The 16,734-nt window shown below is 36.4% G+C and overlaps 1 protein-coding gene across 4 annotated transcripts in view; it reads right to left on the reverse strand.

Annotated features, from left to right (window-relative positions):
- Positions 1 to 16,592, reverse strand: part of itsn2a (intersectin 2a) — a 42,564-nt gene extending 25,972 nt beyond the window's left edge. For 2 of the 4 annotated variants that reach the window (XM_089118592.1, XM_089118591.1), the window contains exons 1-2: positions 16,415 to 16,592; positions 2,794 to 2,854 (exon numbers count right to left, since the gene is read on the reverse strand). In XM_089118592.1, coding sequence (XP_088974718.1) covers positions 2,794 to 2,800 — 7 coding nt within the window. In that variant the 5' untranslated portion in view covers positions 2,801 to 2,854; positions 16,415 to 16,592. The remainder of the gene's footprint in view (positions 1 to 2,793; positions 2,855 to 16,414) is intronic. The other 2 variants (XM_039693276.2, XM_039693275.2) reach the window with 1 other exon arrangement.
- Positions 16,593 to 16,734: the final 142 nt, after the last annotated feature.

The raw sequence follows: 16,734 nt of genomic DNA on the forward strand, positions 1-16,734 counted from the left end.
TTAAGTGTGTGTGTTTGTAGATATCGAGCGTTCCCGGGAACCTCGGTAACCAGAGCGACATGAAATTAAGGGTTTAAAGTGTTTATTTATTTAAACGTGTATATTATTTCTGTGTTATGATATATGTGACTTGATTTCTTTTTTGTGTGTTTTTAACAGATTGCCTCGGTTTTGATTTCATTTGTCCTATTTTTTTGGAATGATTTGATTATGTAGAGTGGATTTATTTCGAGTTTTCTTTGGTTTTCTTTCTTTAAAGAAGTTAACAAGTTGTTTGCTTTTCCCGAAGTGGATGGATGTTTAAACCTGGTTTTAGAGATTTTGATTATAAAAGAAGTAATATGAAAATGTTCTAGTACGTTGTGGTCAGCCTAAGCACCCACGTAACATTCACATAAATGTTTTCTGAACAGCTTCAAAAATAGTTTTACACTGTGAAACTGTGATATATTGTAGGCTGAGTTTCTAAAACAATTTGCAATAGCAAAGCAACAGCTTTCCTTCTCTAAAATGTCATCCTATTGTGACAAGGAGTTACAAGGACATTGAGGATGGTAAATTTGAAGTCATTGAGTCTAAAAGCTAAAATCAGGGACATACTGTATTTACATTTGGGGGGAATTGTTGGGACACAGCTCATGAGGCAGGGACTGTCCCGAGTAAAAGAAATACAATTTAATATGGCTGAAATAACCTGGCTATATAAGTTTACATCAACAAAAAAAATTGTCCTTATTACTAAACCAACTATTTCTTATTTTTACTTTTTACAATATATTAAAAGACAATTCTCCTAACATTGAAACGTGGCAACGGAGTGTGTCAATGTGGGAATCGGGGAGGGGTGTGTGATGGTGTATTCAGGTGCACCTTTGGGAAATTTAAATCTCTCCAGGCGACACAGTGAAACATGTAATCAAGCTTTATTACTTGTTCAGGCCCATCCAGCAATTAAAGTAAGTGAAACTGTTTCTTTGTTTTAAAGAAGTATCAGGTTTGCTTTTGTGCTTATTTAGCATTAGCACTTATACAGAAACAACCATGCAAATGAGATACCAACTGACACGCATTTCATTTACAAAAGCATAGAAAATGTCCTTGCATCCAAAAATACCAAACATTATAAACAAACAATATCTGTTTCTCAACAGTGCACTGCACTTCCAAGTTAATTACACTGTGAAGAGGCGACTCTTTCCCAAAAGCGCTAATGGGATTAGCCACTAGAACACACACACAAATAAATGAATGAGTGCAGAGACAAAATAAGCCCCCCCCCCCCCCCCCCCCCCGGCACATAGGCCTAACGTTACACATGAAACTTATTCCAAAAAATGCCCAAAATGTCCCTCACTGTTTATTCGAGATGTTTTAGCAGCTATTTAGCATCAAATATACACTAGCCGTTACACAAATACTGTATGACTGATCTCAGAAACCAACTAGTGTTCAAACATGCAGCCTCAGCTTCCCCGCTGTTACCACCACCCTGATGCAGCATTTAACAAATAGACCTGAAAATTGGATTTTCTAAAAGTGAGAAATCGTTGCTTAAATTGAAATGCTTGAATTTTGCGAAGGCTTACTTTAAAGTCACATTACAAAACACACCTAAGATATTAAACATACTTTAATCGCTTTACTTGATCTCTTTCTCTAGCTTATCTTAAGATAAATATTTCATTAAACCATCAGCGAGAGCTGACGTGAACCACAGCAAACTGGTTCTTCAGATTTCATTCACAAACAAGTAGGTATACTACCAAGTTTTTGGACATAAATTTACATTTTCTGTACGCAATTTTGTTTGATGCTTTAATTCAAAGTTTCTTATAGTGCCTTTAAACTAATTTGATCCATTGTGCCATGGAGCCACAAGAGTACATTTTAAAATTGTTTATTTAAATTGTACATTTTAAAAAGCTGTGATGGAGGCAGATTTAACAGAATTAACTGAAATGCATTAGGTAATACAATTTCTAAAGTGTTTTTCTGAGCAAGTGTAGTAAATATATTAAAAAACCTGTCAAAATCCTTCACTGAGTTTAGCAAATATTAGCATATCCCTATATAAATAGGGAAGCAGTCATTAGTGACTTTCAACTGGGTGTGTTCTATACAAACACTGTGCTGAATCTAAAAAATATTCTTTTATCAGAAGAACATTTTTTGATAACGACTTCATCACTAAGACTGATATTTCCTCTGAATACTGAATTCCATTTTTTTTTTCTCTGATATTTTGCACAGGTCTGCTTAATGTTCTATGCTGTAGTGATTCAGCACACAAACCAAATGCATCTGAATTATTCTTTATAACTTCTTCATCCTTTTAAAGGGATTGGTCAGCTAAAATTGAAAATGCTGTCATCATTTACTCACCCTCATGTTATTCCAAACCCGTATTACAGTCTTTTGCTGAACACAAAAGAAGATATTTAGTACACTGTCTGAGTTGCTCGCTTCTAAATAATAAAACTGGATGTGGACCAGTAGTCGAGCTCCAATAAAAAGACAAATTGCATGATAACCAGATCTTGAAAGTGGTCCATATGACTATATTCCAAGAGGAGGCAATATGATAGCTTTGTATGAGGAACAGGTTGAAATTAAAGTTCAATTCAAGCCTTGGCAGTCATGGTCACCATTCATTGTAATTGTGTGGAAACAAGCAGCTTGGACATTCTGCTATTTGTGATCCACAGAAGCAAGTCAAATGGGTTTTAAAATACTCAAGGGTTAATGGATTTAAAGAAATGGCATGCCCTTGACACAAAAGAGCTGTGTTCTTACCATTCATGACTGCAGGTGGGATGTGAGGGATCCTCTACTCGACCGGCTGGCTAATACTCATCTGGAGAAAGAGAGAGAGAGAGAGAGAGTGTGAGGAGGATTTTACATGCAGAAGAGCAACAGAGAACACGCTGTGATGGGAAGAGATAGAGGTGATGCAAGAGAAAGAGACTGTGAACAAGTGAAAATAATTGAATGGGAAGAAGGAAACAAGTAGAGAGTAATGAGAATGGAAAGGATGGCTTTTAAAAACTGGACAAAGGGAGATGCATCTCTTCTCAGCTGCTTTTGAATATTTCTTCCATTGTTTCTATCCCTTTTCCTCTTACACTCACTCAATCATGTTGTGTGCCATAACAACAATCCCCTGCGCACCATCACGCACTCACACACAAACAGGATATTGATTGTGCCAGAGAGTTTTCGCCTAATGCAAAGCGATTGTTCATTTCTGTCTTCCCTCTAAAGCTCTTTCTGGGAAACTAGCCCTGCATCTCACAACTGAATCCTATTGGTGCTTCATGGGCAGATTGAACAAACACAAAAGCCAAACACAAACTCCCAAAACAACTGAGGATCTCTGAGCTCATTTAAACAATTGGAAAAATCTAGAAGTCCAGTAATGGTGAGAGTTACGGTGCCCATGACTACATTCACATAGCAGCAGAATGTCAGTCCTGTTCAGAGTGTTAAATATAGTACTGTTTCAACACAATATGGTTACAGAGCGACAACTGTGTTTTATAACCAAAGTTAGTTGGTATTGGCTGTATAGATTAGAGCAACAATCTGTGTGTTTTGTGGATTATTTTTTGTTAATCATTCACAAATGTTAGGGCTTTCAAAGTCTTCTAAGAGGCGAGAATAGGTGTGTTGTTTATGAGAGAGTGAGACGGATTATATAGGGATACAAAAAATATTAATAAATCCTGAACTGGAACATTTTGAGAGCTCTGAAAGGATAAAAACTGTAGGAGTGTGTGAAAATGCCAAACAATTAGGTTTAGTCATTAATCCTAACTGACACAAAACAATGTCTTGATATTAACAATAGTTACAATAAAAGTGTGGGGTAGGTAAGATTTTTGTAATGTTTTCTATTTTAATAGCCTATATTTTAAATGTATTCTTGTGATATGAAAGCTAAATTTTCAGAACCCATTACTCCCGTCTTCAGTTTCACACGATAGCCTACAATTAAAAAATATTTTGTAACATGACATAACATTACAAAAAATCATACTGATCCCAAACAGCCATAACAGTCAATGCCAAACACTGACTGCATGAATGTACAACATTAAATCTTTTTATTTTGCCTAAGCTGAACTGTAAACCCGCTGAACGTGGATAGACATAGGTTCGTCATCATAGTTAAACTGTGACCAGAGTGAGAAAGTTTCATGTGTACAAACACTAAAATAAGATGAGATGTATTTTAGTCAGGGACTTCACAGCCTAATATTTGTTTACAATAGAGCAGAGGAAAGCCAACCCCACTGTGAAATGGTATAGGCCACAAGATATTGCGATATTAAATCATGGCGATATTGTTCATCAAGTCGAATAAAAGATTTGTCTCATAAAATCAATCGTATCATGTATTATCTCTTCGCGTGAGCAAAGTGTATCCTCACACCCCTAATTCCCACATTAAAAAAAACAGTCACATCAAAAACACATTTAAGCAGTTTAACATCATTACTTTAGAGCCATTTTTTGCATAAAAGTCCAAATTCTATGACTTATCTTGCGATATTAAAAGGAAATTAAATGTTTTCAAATGGTTTGGCAGTGTTTCAACCGAGCTGCTGGTACGGGGGAGGCATCAGGGGTGCAGTTTGGTTATTATCCTCAGAAGTGAGAGACAAAACATTACATCTTTCAGTAACTGCACCGTTATGCTAGAGTGCATTAGTATACAAATCAGCATCTCTCTGCACATTAGCCATCAGCAGATATTCCAGCAATATTCGAGTGTTTGAATCTACTAATTAGACTTGCCTGCCAGTGACTCAGTAGTGCACAAACCTCCTCCTGATCTTTTGCATTAATGTGTTCAGATCTGTCTGCTGCATTTAAGACAATAAAAATCTGATAATCGTTTGGTTGAGAACATGCTATGCAGCACAAATACTCACTTCTGGTTCCAAAAGGTAAGTATTATTGCTAAAGCTCAGATTACTCATTGAGCCAAACAAATTTGAGGAGCAGTGTTATGCAGAATTTTAACTCCCTGCCAAATTGAGCTGCCTTCTCCTCCACCCCCACCCGAACCTTAAACCTACCTATGGGGACTTAGCAGGGTAATAATCTGGCAGGGATCAGAATTTGGCACAACAGAGGAACTAACTTTTACTATACATTCTAATAGAAATTAGTCATCTTAAAACATTCATACACTGTAAAAAATATCATTGGTTTAACTTAAAAAATTAAGTAACCTGGTTGCCTTCAAATTTTAAGTTCATTGAAATGGAAAAATTGAGTTAATACAATGAAGGAGATTGATTCAATCATCAAATACTCAAAACATGATGTTATCTGAACCAAATGAATTATTTAAGTTGATTTGACAAAAGAAAAAATGTTGTGATTACAAATCATGAACATATTTTTTTACAGTGTACATAAATGAAAAGTTTTAGAGGCCCAAATTGTGCAATCAATTCTCATTCATATAACTTGCAGTGTAAACATTTTAAACTACACTTTACATTTACTCTATTAACCATGTTGGTTAGAAAGTTTGTCAAAGCCTAAAGTTTACTCTGCAACAAGTGCTTTTACATCTGAAGACTTATTTAATACCGCTTTTCATGAATTTCTGTCCAGCACAAGAATCATAACAATGCCACAAACAGTCCACACTATTGCATTGTATATGTGTTGTGCTGCTTTTATGGCTCCCAGGAGTCAGAGCTTTGACTATTGGATTATCTATGCTTTTATGCATAAATTCAATTTTAGATAGCTCATGATTTCACACTGTTACAATACCTATTTTTACCTCTTCAACAGCATGCTGCAATGCAATAACAGCAAGTTACTTGAGTCAAAAGTGTCAACTGACTGAATTCACACAGAATAAAAGGCAAAACAGAACAGCGCAAAACACATCTGATAGCAATTCTGCTCATTTTTTTTTTTAATTCACACTCTCTTACTGCCTTAATAACAAGTGATCCAAGTTCAAGTCCCTGCTTGAGGTCATTACCAAATCATGTTTCCCTCTCTCCTCTCCCATTAATTTGTCTAATGCTAAAGACGAGGGGCATCATCAGTTTTGCATTAAAGAATACTGAGGCTTATGTGCTTAGAGCGATATATCTCGTTCATGTATATGATTCATGAACAGCACAGTATCATTTATTTCTGCAGACTACAGGTTAACAGTATCATTACAGTGTACAATGAGGGGATTAAACATTTAATCATTTAGCAGAAGCTTTTATCCAAAGTTACTTACAAATAAGAGCAATAGAAGCAATCAAGCCAACAATAGGGTAACAATATGCAAGAGCTGTGAGTTTCATGTAAGTCTAACAGGTCCAGAAATTGAATAATCAAAAGTAAACTATACGCTTCATAGTCTTCATCTGTAAATTAAATATAATTAACCTTTGTTAAATCTACAAAATGTATTTTCTTTGTGATTTGTTGTAGCAGCAGCAGGTAGGCCTATATTAGGCTGCTGTCACTTTAATTCACGGATCCAATAATGATGTTTTCTTTCTCAGCTGTTTACGGTCACTTAAGCCATAAGCGATTGTGTTTGAGAAAGAGAACAGAATTTGGTGTTCGCATGCTGCCTCTGTGTGCGTGCACAGAAAATGGCGCACAAGTTCCTAATTGTTCTCTTTCATGTCTTTGTGCGCTCAAATGATTTAAAATTGCTTGAAGGTTTAAACTGACAGGACCTAAAGCACATGCAAATGATAAACTTTCACTCTATGATGGTTGAACTTTGCAATTAATCCGAGAATCAAGTGCATTTCGAATCATGGTGCCAGGTCTTTAAATGGATAACGTCAACTACTATATCGCAATATCGATGCTAAAACAATATATCCTGCATTGCTATGATTGCTAGAATTGTATCGCTCATTATGAAAAATTCATGATTCATAAATGCTTCATGGCATAATGCTTCATGGCATACCAAACTTAAAGTATTTTTAAAATTAAAAAATAAAAATAAAAAATTGGTGGCATAGAGATTTCTTCAGACTGTGGAAATACTTAAAACCCTACTAGGTTAAAAAAAAAAAAAAAAAAAAAGCTTCTTTGCATAGTGTTCAACTTAACAGTAATATGCACTGACACTCTTGAGATTGCCATTTTAGGGAGAAGAGAGGAGAGATGGAGATAATGAGAGTGAAGATGAGACCCAGGGTTCTCATCCTCTACTAATACTGTGTGCAAATAAAGAGTCCATTACGGATCAATAAATGGAGGGTTAATAGACTGATGGGTAGATTAAAGAGCGTAAAGTTGAGGCAGACAGGATCCGTGGTTTAGACTGGGTTCTCACACATTCACACACACTGAAACTAAAAAACTCTTTAGGCTGCTTTGATTGCTTTTACCATATAAGAATGCACTTCAATCTTTTACATTACTATACACCTCACTATATCTGCTTTAGAGTGGATTTCAAGTGGATCTCAATCCTTGAAAACAAACACACACACCTATACAGACCACATTTGCATCCCTCCATACTCAAACAAATATTTTTCCTATTCATTTTAATCCCAATTATTTCATTCAGGCTCTAAATATAACATATGTTCTTCCAATGAACAATACATGACAATTCAAATGAATATAACTATTCATTCAAGTTAAATATCTTTATGAAATCAGAGAAAATTGACAAAAACGTTTTAATTTAATCTAAAATGCCAACCACTGGGTAACATTTGCAGAAAAATAAATCCTGTAATGTATTAGAGAGAGTATATTCCAATATGAACATGATGTTTAAATATAAAGTGACCATTCAACTTTTCTGTCAAATATACAAAAACCACCCACAGACACAAATGAAACAAAAGGTCAAAGAATCAAAACCCATTTTATACAATCATAGAATTCTTTGCTCATATATATGCACATAGCAATCACTTGACATTTGCATGCCATTATTAGTTGAACAGAGGGCAAATTCTTATTCATTTCTAAATCAGCTTTAATCCACCACATAATTTGCATAAAGCCACACAGACAACTAAATGTTGTCTGTATTTAGTCACATTGTTCACCATATGTGTTTATGGGAGCCAGGAAGGGAGTCTAAAATTTCTACAATTTAATTCAGAAATTCTGCCGCTTCATGGGGAGGATTTGTAAAACAATTTGTGCTCTAGCCTAGAGAGGCTGAGCATGTTTCAGAGATGTAATGGACCCAGGATGAATTGCTTATTAAAAACTGCTCTCTAAATTCCATTCTCAATTTCACTTTTCTCATGAGAAAAACTGACTATGAATATTAAATTGTGTCTCTCTCTCTCTCTCTCGCTGTCAAATGTAGCAGAGATGATGCAAGAGAGAAGAGAGGACTTCGTACATCAGTGATCTTATAGGATGACTTGCAGATCCGTGTTATTGGAGTAAATCTAATACACCTTTCTTCTAGTTTTTTCTGACCACCACGTACGCACTGCAGCTAAATACAATGTCACTCTTCTTCTGAATGCTTAATCCCATTCTATAAGTGACAACCACACTCTTTATCCACATTCACTCCTTCCTAAACAATAAGGTTCAATCAAATCTTACCACACAAGTAATTATATGTATATCACGCCTTTCTTGACAGCAGTTTTACTAAAAAATGGGCCAGGCTCTGGTCACTACTTTGTTCAACACTGGTCAAAAACAACAAAATATTGCAATCATTGTAATTTTGGGAGTGACTCTTGAATTCCATACACACAGAAGGATCATTTGAAGTGAATCGACACACTGATCTATGCAATTTTCTCTGACTTGAGTAAAAGCCACTGTGAGTCTCATATTTTTGAGCAGTAAATTTAAGATCAGCAGTTGCAATGTTTACACCCACACAAATATGTCTCCCTGGGACTGAGAGAAAACATTACATGGGATTCAGGCTGCACAGATAGACAAATTGATCACTACAAAGACAGACAGAGAGACATAGTAAAGAAATAAATAATAATATTCCTATAGCTCAAAAAGTAGAGTTGTGCCATGGCACCACCAAGATCATGGATTAGGAAGTAGGAACTGATGAAATGCGAATGATACCTTGGATGTTAGAACTAAATGTACATGACTGAAATTGATGTTATAAAACTATGTAGAATTAATCATTAATAATATATAGTTGTAATTTAATACAGATATAAAAATACACAAAAATCGCTGATATTAAAATTGCTGTGTATATATATATATAAACAAGTGTCATTTGTGAAATATATGAATACAAGTGTAATATATAAATATTTCGTATTTTATATGCACCAATATATAGTTGTAATTTAATACTGATATAAAAAGACACAAAAATCACTGATATAAAAATGCTGTATATATATATATATATATATATATATATATATATATATATATATAAACAAGTGTCATTTGTGTAACATATAAATACAAGTGTAATATATAAATATTTCGTATGCACCAGTATGTTTCCTTTTTTCCTTACATTAGCTTGGCCAATTCAGAAAACAAAGCTAGTAGTTGGGCCTGTTTTTCACCCACAGTATTGCTTGTTGGAAGTGTAATAATGTCTTAATACATGCTAAATAAGATACAGTATAAAATGAGTTCAAATGAACATTTCTTTGTTCTCTACAGGAGTTTTGAAGGTAGTATTGAGTCTCACTGATGGGGCTGTGCACTGGGTACAAGAAAACATTTAATTGTCATTTGTTATCTAGAATGCTTCCTCATTTGTGTCAATACAGACAATAACCCCATTATGCATGTAGTGTTGTGCAAGTTACTTCCAAACTGTAATACATTAGGTATTACTTGTTACTGTTATTTAAAAGTAATTCATTACCTTACAATATTACTGTCTCAGAATTGTAATGCGTTACATTACTCATGTATTACTTTTGAGTTACTTTCACCAAAATAACTAAGTAGAACTTAACTTTGGGGCTGTAACGATATGCAATATGAAACCGAAATCGCGATTCGCCACACGACTCAGATCCACGAACGAACCTACAGAATCGCGACACACCTCTTCCAAGTCCAGCGTTATTCTCCTTACCGTCCAGATCCAATGCTGCCTTATCTTTAAATTAGGCTATTAGTATTATTTGAAGTTAACATTATAAAATACGTAGACCTACACCACAAAACTAGTTGAGGATAAATTATTTAAAATTGGGGAAGTCCCGCATTATGGACATGATGACATTTGCAGTCAAAACTTGAAATAAAAATTCTCAGAAAATACATGTATTGAAACGTATATAGGCTACTTCCTTAAAGGACAGACATTAGACGTTAGACAAATATCAGTCTATGTTTTATTTTTAATATTAGGGAAAAGACACACATTCATGCGTGACAAAAAAATAGGAGGCAAAATATATTTTTTGTAATTCTGTTAATTACACTGCGCACATCGGATGAGGAAGGGTTGGCTCTCCAGTCTCCATAGAACTTAAAATATTCATTTTATTTTAGTTTTCGTGTTCGCATTTATGAGGAAAAAACAATGTTACAGACGCGACCGCTCTGAACTGGCACTAAAAGACTGCTTTAAAACTTTCACATAGTCTGTTGCCTTTAAGAAGTAAAAGCAGACAATACACTGTAATACAACTGTAATACAAGCCTCACTGAACATGTAACGAGTAAAATATTACTGAAAATTGATTAGTAATGCCTTACACTACTGCGTTACAGCAAAAAGTAATATGTTACAGTAATGTATTACTTTTGTAATGCGTTACTCCCAACACTGAGTGTGAATGTGTGTTTGTGTAAGTGTAAGTGTAAGCCAAGAGTTGGTGTTACATCTGCAAACAGAGTCTGAGCCTTCAAGCCATGGAACATGATATACAAGCTCTCCTTTAAACACACAAACACAGTAACAACATGCCATCCCACCCTAAATCCTTCCATCAAAACCTTACATACCTGTAATATGATCACTCATAAAAAACAACAGGTATAAGTTCTGATAAAATCTGCCTGTCCCATCATCCCTATCAATCTTTTACTTTGTCTCACACAGTCACATACAAATGCCCTTTGAACTATTAGTGATGGGCACCTGCAGCACTAGCGAATCAGCATGCAACATGTCACCCTCCTCACACAGCACATGTCTGTTCTGAGTGCGCTACCCAGCATGCTTTGAGCAGGGAAGGGGAATAAGGGCTCCTCTGTCCACACAGGAAACAAGCATATGAAACATGCCAGCAGAGACCACACTAGCCATTCAGAGTTGTACTGAATGATGCTGCAGAGGTGAACGTGAACACTAAAACAACACTACAAATTAAAAGACAGCGGGAACACTCTATTTTATATCTGAATGATTAGCAAACTCATATTCATTCAAATAACCATACTGGTACAATAATCCACATCCAGCATATCCACAGCTGAAAAGTAAGTCAGATAAATGATTCTAATTAATGCAATATTGAGAGTTAAAAACAAATGGTGTTGTTGATTACCACAGAAAATCATTTAGACTTACAGTATATCATTCCTGCAGAAGCTAAAGTTAAGAAAAAGTTGTTGACTTAAAGGGTCACTCCACCTCTGGAAAGATAAATGTGTATTTAAAATGCGTAATTAATGTAGAAGAAATGTGATTTTTTTTTTTTAATTTGGAGCTTTCTAGACTGAGAAAAGCCAGAAAATGTATTTTTGGCTTACATGTGTATGAAAGACAAAAACTCCCAGAATGCACTTGCTTCGCTGCCCTAGGAGGCCACGCCTACTGGTAACAGTGCGGTAGGTAAACAACAGTCTAAGCTAGTGATTCTCCATGATGAGATCGCACAAAACGTCCAGGATTCGGCTTTTGCGTTCTACAGTCGTCATTCATCATGTTTACTGTGGCGAGCAGGACGAGTGAGGGCCGTGTGGAGAACGACACGAGGCCAGTGGCGTGATTACGATGAGTGGCACCTGTGAGACATAAGTAACCGGTCTCGTCTCTCTCTCGGAGGAGCAGGAATTTTCTTAGCTATGTTAAAACGCACATCAACCGATCACTTGTTTAGCATTCATGTAAACACTACATTACGATTCACCAATCAGAATAAATTCAGATAGGCTCCGTCCACACTACTGAAAACGGAGAATTAAAACGAATACGATCTCCGTCCACACCAGCATTTTGTCTGCGTATTAGAATTGATCTCCGTCCACATAAAAACGACTGAAAATGCGGATCACGTGACCATTCACCAACACTGGGCATGCGCGCGCCGGTGTAAACAGTGGTTGGCGAATCAGGGAAGGACACGTCATGACTGATAACACCCAATCATAGAGCCGAGCGTGAGCCTCTGCGTCATCGTTTGTAAACTCCTCCGTTTTGTCTCGTCCACACTAAAACGCCCTCCGGAGATTCTGCAGCGTTTCTAAACTTCACCGTTTTAGGTCTTCGTTTTTCCCGTTTTAGTGTGGACGGGAGGTGCAAACGTAGCAAAAGGTCTCCGTTTTTAAACGAAAACGCAGTAGTGTGGACGGGGCCTTAGATCGAAACAAAATCTGTACATGTAAACAATGTATAGCGACTACAGAAAGCAAAAGCTGAATCCAGGACACTGACAGCCGCTTACATAGCTTTAATGCAAATGGGTGGAGTGTCCCTTTAAGTGGTCTTTTCTGCTGGAAGCTGCAGTAAATTGTACAGTTGTGTGTTTTTGGAGTTTTGCAAAAGTGTAAGTAGAGGCACATTTTTCTTGTAAACATAAAAAACGCTAATCCTCATAGTTTTGATCTTAAATTCTCCATTTGCATAGAAAATAGCTGCCGAATAGCGTTACCAAGATGGATGCCTGGTGAAAAGGACTTAAAAGGACTTTGGAAAAACACGAGAAACGCAAGTACTCTGCTAGAGCACTTCTGCACACAACTTTTTTATTAATCGTAATACAGTGAGAACTGTAGCACCAGATCTTATAGCGCTCACCTTTCTTCACCAACACAAGCAAGTGTTTATAGTTCACAGCATTTTTGTCTGTATAAACAGTAGCACAGAAGGCAGGGGCCACGTTCTCTTGAAAGTGCACGATCAAGGAGACACTTGTCTTCTCTACTGCACTTCGTTTCACTCAGGTCCACCATCCAAACTTGGGAACGTCTTTTATTAAGTTCAGAGGGGCATGTCTTTCTTCTTATTCCATGCAGAATCTATTTCAGATCTCAACAGAGAAGTTTAGCTTAAAGAAACTTTTCTCTGCCTTTTAACATTTGAAGGTAAACAGTAACAGCAGAAGTTTTTTTAGCTCCGTAACTCCATTGATATTCATGACAAGATATTGTTGTGTCCTGTATGACGCACGGGGAGAGAATTTAACTCTCACAGATTTGATTATATTAAACAGTGTTTTGAGGACACATAGTCACACACACACCGTTTCATTTTCAGCCTCCCTTTCTCTCCTATTTACATCTCACCGGTAAACTCTCTCTCTCTCTCTCTCTCTCTCTCTCTCTCTCACACACACACACACACACACACACAACTATTAGTATTTAGGGCAGCCAACATCCTCTAGTAGGAAGCAATCCTCTCTGTGTGTGTGACATATAAGGCATATTTCTGGGGCACTCCACCCTGTTCCCACTGGGAAATATACGCACACACACACACACCAGTACTCACACAGAACATGGAGCAAAATTTTGCGAGATATGAAACTCAAACATAAAGCATGTCAAGTCAACCATACACTTTCTATTAGGTAATGAGAAAGATACTTTCTCGTTACTAATGCTTTCTATTCGGCACTTTCTATTTATTTACTTCTCTCCATAAACAAATTTCATCTCTCAAAGTTGATGTCTAATTATTATCAAGTCAGGCAATTCACAATGTTTAAATTAATTTTCATTAGTGCATTTTGGGATATCCATATATATATACTCACCTAAAGGATTTTTAGGAACACCTGTTCAATTTCTCATTAATGCAATTATCTAATCAACCAATCCTATGGCAGTTTCTTCAATGCATTTAGGGGTGTGGTCCTGGTCAAGACAATGTCCTGAACTCCAAACTAAATGTCAGAAATGGAAAGAAAGGTGATTTAAGCAATTTTGAGTGTGGCATGGTTGTTGAGACCAGACAGGCCGGTCTGAGTATTTCACAATCTGCTCAGTTACTGGGATTTTCAAGCACAACCATTTCTAGGGTTTACAAAGAATGGTGTGAAATGGGAAAAACTAGATGCTTGATGCTAGAGATCAGAGGAGAATGGCCCGACTGATTCAAGCTGATAGAAGAGCAACTTTGATTGAAATAACCACACGTTACAACCGAGGTATGCAGAAAAGCATTTGTGAAGCCACAACACGCACAACCTTGAGGCGGATGGGCTACAACAGCAGAAGACCCCACCGGGTACCACTCATCTCCACTACAAATAACATAAAGAGGCTACAATTTGCTAGAGCTCACCAAAATTGGACAGTTGAAGACTAGAAAAATGTAGCACATGTTGCAATTCACAACTGGCGATCATTAATGTTGCCGTTTTGACATATTTCAGAGAGGTGAGTTTATCACTGTGCTGATAAAAAAAGAGATGATGGTCAGCATATTTCTCCTAACCAGACTCATCCATTCATCACACAGGTTATTTACTACTGCAACTGGCCGATGCCCCACATACTGAGAAGATGCAAGAACCGAAACAGATTGTAGCCTCTGCGCTTTGATTAACAGCGCTGGCCTTGGAGGAAAAGAGTTATGAGAATATGGCAGTTGGCACACACTACATAACCTACTTCTACAAGTCTGTGAATCTAAAAAACTTCAAAGGAAATAGCCTGGGCCACGCTTCACATTACGGTGTCATTTTATGAGTAAGTTCTGAGTAATATGAACAACATGATGAAACCAATGTTGGTTGGTACATGCTTGTTTTGTGGGTCATAGGCTGTAACAAAGTTGTGTTTGCCCTCTTTATCCAAAATTAGTTATCATGAACCAACAAAGACAAATATTTCTAGCTTCTTATAGCTAGATTATTTCTTATTTCTAAATATTTCTAATACTTCTATGTATTAATCTTAAAGTTCATTTCAAAATTTATTAATACCTTAAAATCAGAAGTATATCTATTAATATTTAATGGACCTGAGATAACTAACGAAGGTATATTGCTCATTGTTAGTTAATGCATTAACTAATGTTAAACATTGGTATTATCAGGACATTAAAACCTGTCGTGTTTTTTGTTGTTGTTGTTTTTTTCAAAACAAAAGTTAACCAGCTAAAAATATTTTAGTGCAATACATTTTAAAATACATAATTAAATCATGGAGTTATAATTCGAATAAACTGTAATTTATTACAATGCCTGACTTGACATAATTTACATAAAGTGAGTGTGGGGGTGTTTGGGTGTCTTTAATTTCAGGGTTGGCTGGGATAATTAACATTAAACTCCACATACATGCGGAAACACACATAAAAAATATATAATAACCAATAATGGGGAAAAAACAACCCATTCTTATTAATGGGCAAACCATGTTGATTTTTCACTGATTCTTAATTTTAGAACCAGCTAATCCCAAACATCTGGATGAGACAAAACTAGTTAAAAAGAATGCATGCATAAATGAATAAATTAAATGTTCAATTATTTATTTAAATGTTAACGCAATTTTAAAAGACTGTGGAAATGGCTATACTTTATCAAACAATTAATTTGGTAATAATTGATAAATCATCAAAAAAAATGTGTTACGCATGACTATTACAATTACTATATAATAGTATACAATATTCAATTGTATACCATTCCAAAACATCCTCATAACATGTGCCTAGCACAAGCAATGAAATTTTAATCCTGAATGAAAATGACTTGGTAGGCTATGCCATCCATGTAACAACAAGAACTCTAAAAAATTAAATTAAGTTCAATTCGTCAACTGAGTACACGAATGAGCCAGCTGTTATCAAAACAAGTGCATTTCTGCACTGAGGCTGGATGAGTGTCAATGTAGATGTACACAGGTATCCTGGAGGCAGCAGTGGGACAGGTGTGTTGCATCTCTGACGACACTTTCAGCGGCCCGCTGGGAAACAATTACAATGATCCAGTTCTTATGTTTCAGATTATTATGCAGCTTAAAACGGATTGAGTTGCTGTGCAAGTTCACAACCTGCACAACAAGTTTGTCCGTTATGTGATTGAAATCAATGCAGCGATTCCGCTCTCTCCAACACGTTACGGGCTTTTGTTCTTCTGAAACTGAGCTTTTTCCTCAAACATAAAATGATTAAGCTTTAAAAATTTGCTCATTAATCATAAAATATATAGAAAAGCTATTTTTAACTAACAATAGACGACGACCTTATTGCAAGCATCACAATAGAGTAACCTAGATGGAACCTCAAAATATAAATGCTTACCGTGCATATCGCGAAAGAGAACGATACAGTGTTATTTTGATTTTATAAAAACAACACCAGGGTAACCAGAAATCTCCTTGGATAACGGGCGATGTGTGGTTTTGGTATCCAGGTGAAGGACCGGCTGTACCTGCTAACTGCAGATCGCTGACTGACTGCGGCGTCGGTTCACTATCCAAAAGTGATAGGGCTGACGTCACTCACAACAGCAGGATGGGCGGAGCTTCACGCACTCGCTCTACATCTTGCACAGATGTGCGCGAGGATTAGCGCGAGCGGCTCCGGATGAGCTCGGACAAAACAAATAGTACCATGTCTCT

The sequence above is a fragment of the Pimephales promelas genome, chromosome 13, assembly GCF_988280905.1.
Source record: "Pimephales promelas chromosome 13, fPimPro1.hap1.1, whole genome shotgun sequence".
NCBI lineage: Eukaryota > Metazoa > Chordata > Actinopteri > Cypriniformes > Leuciscidae > Pimephales > Pimephales promelas.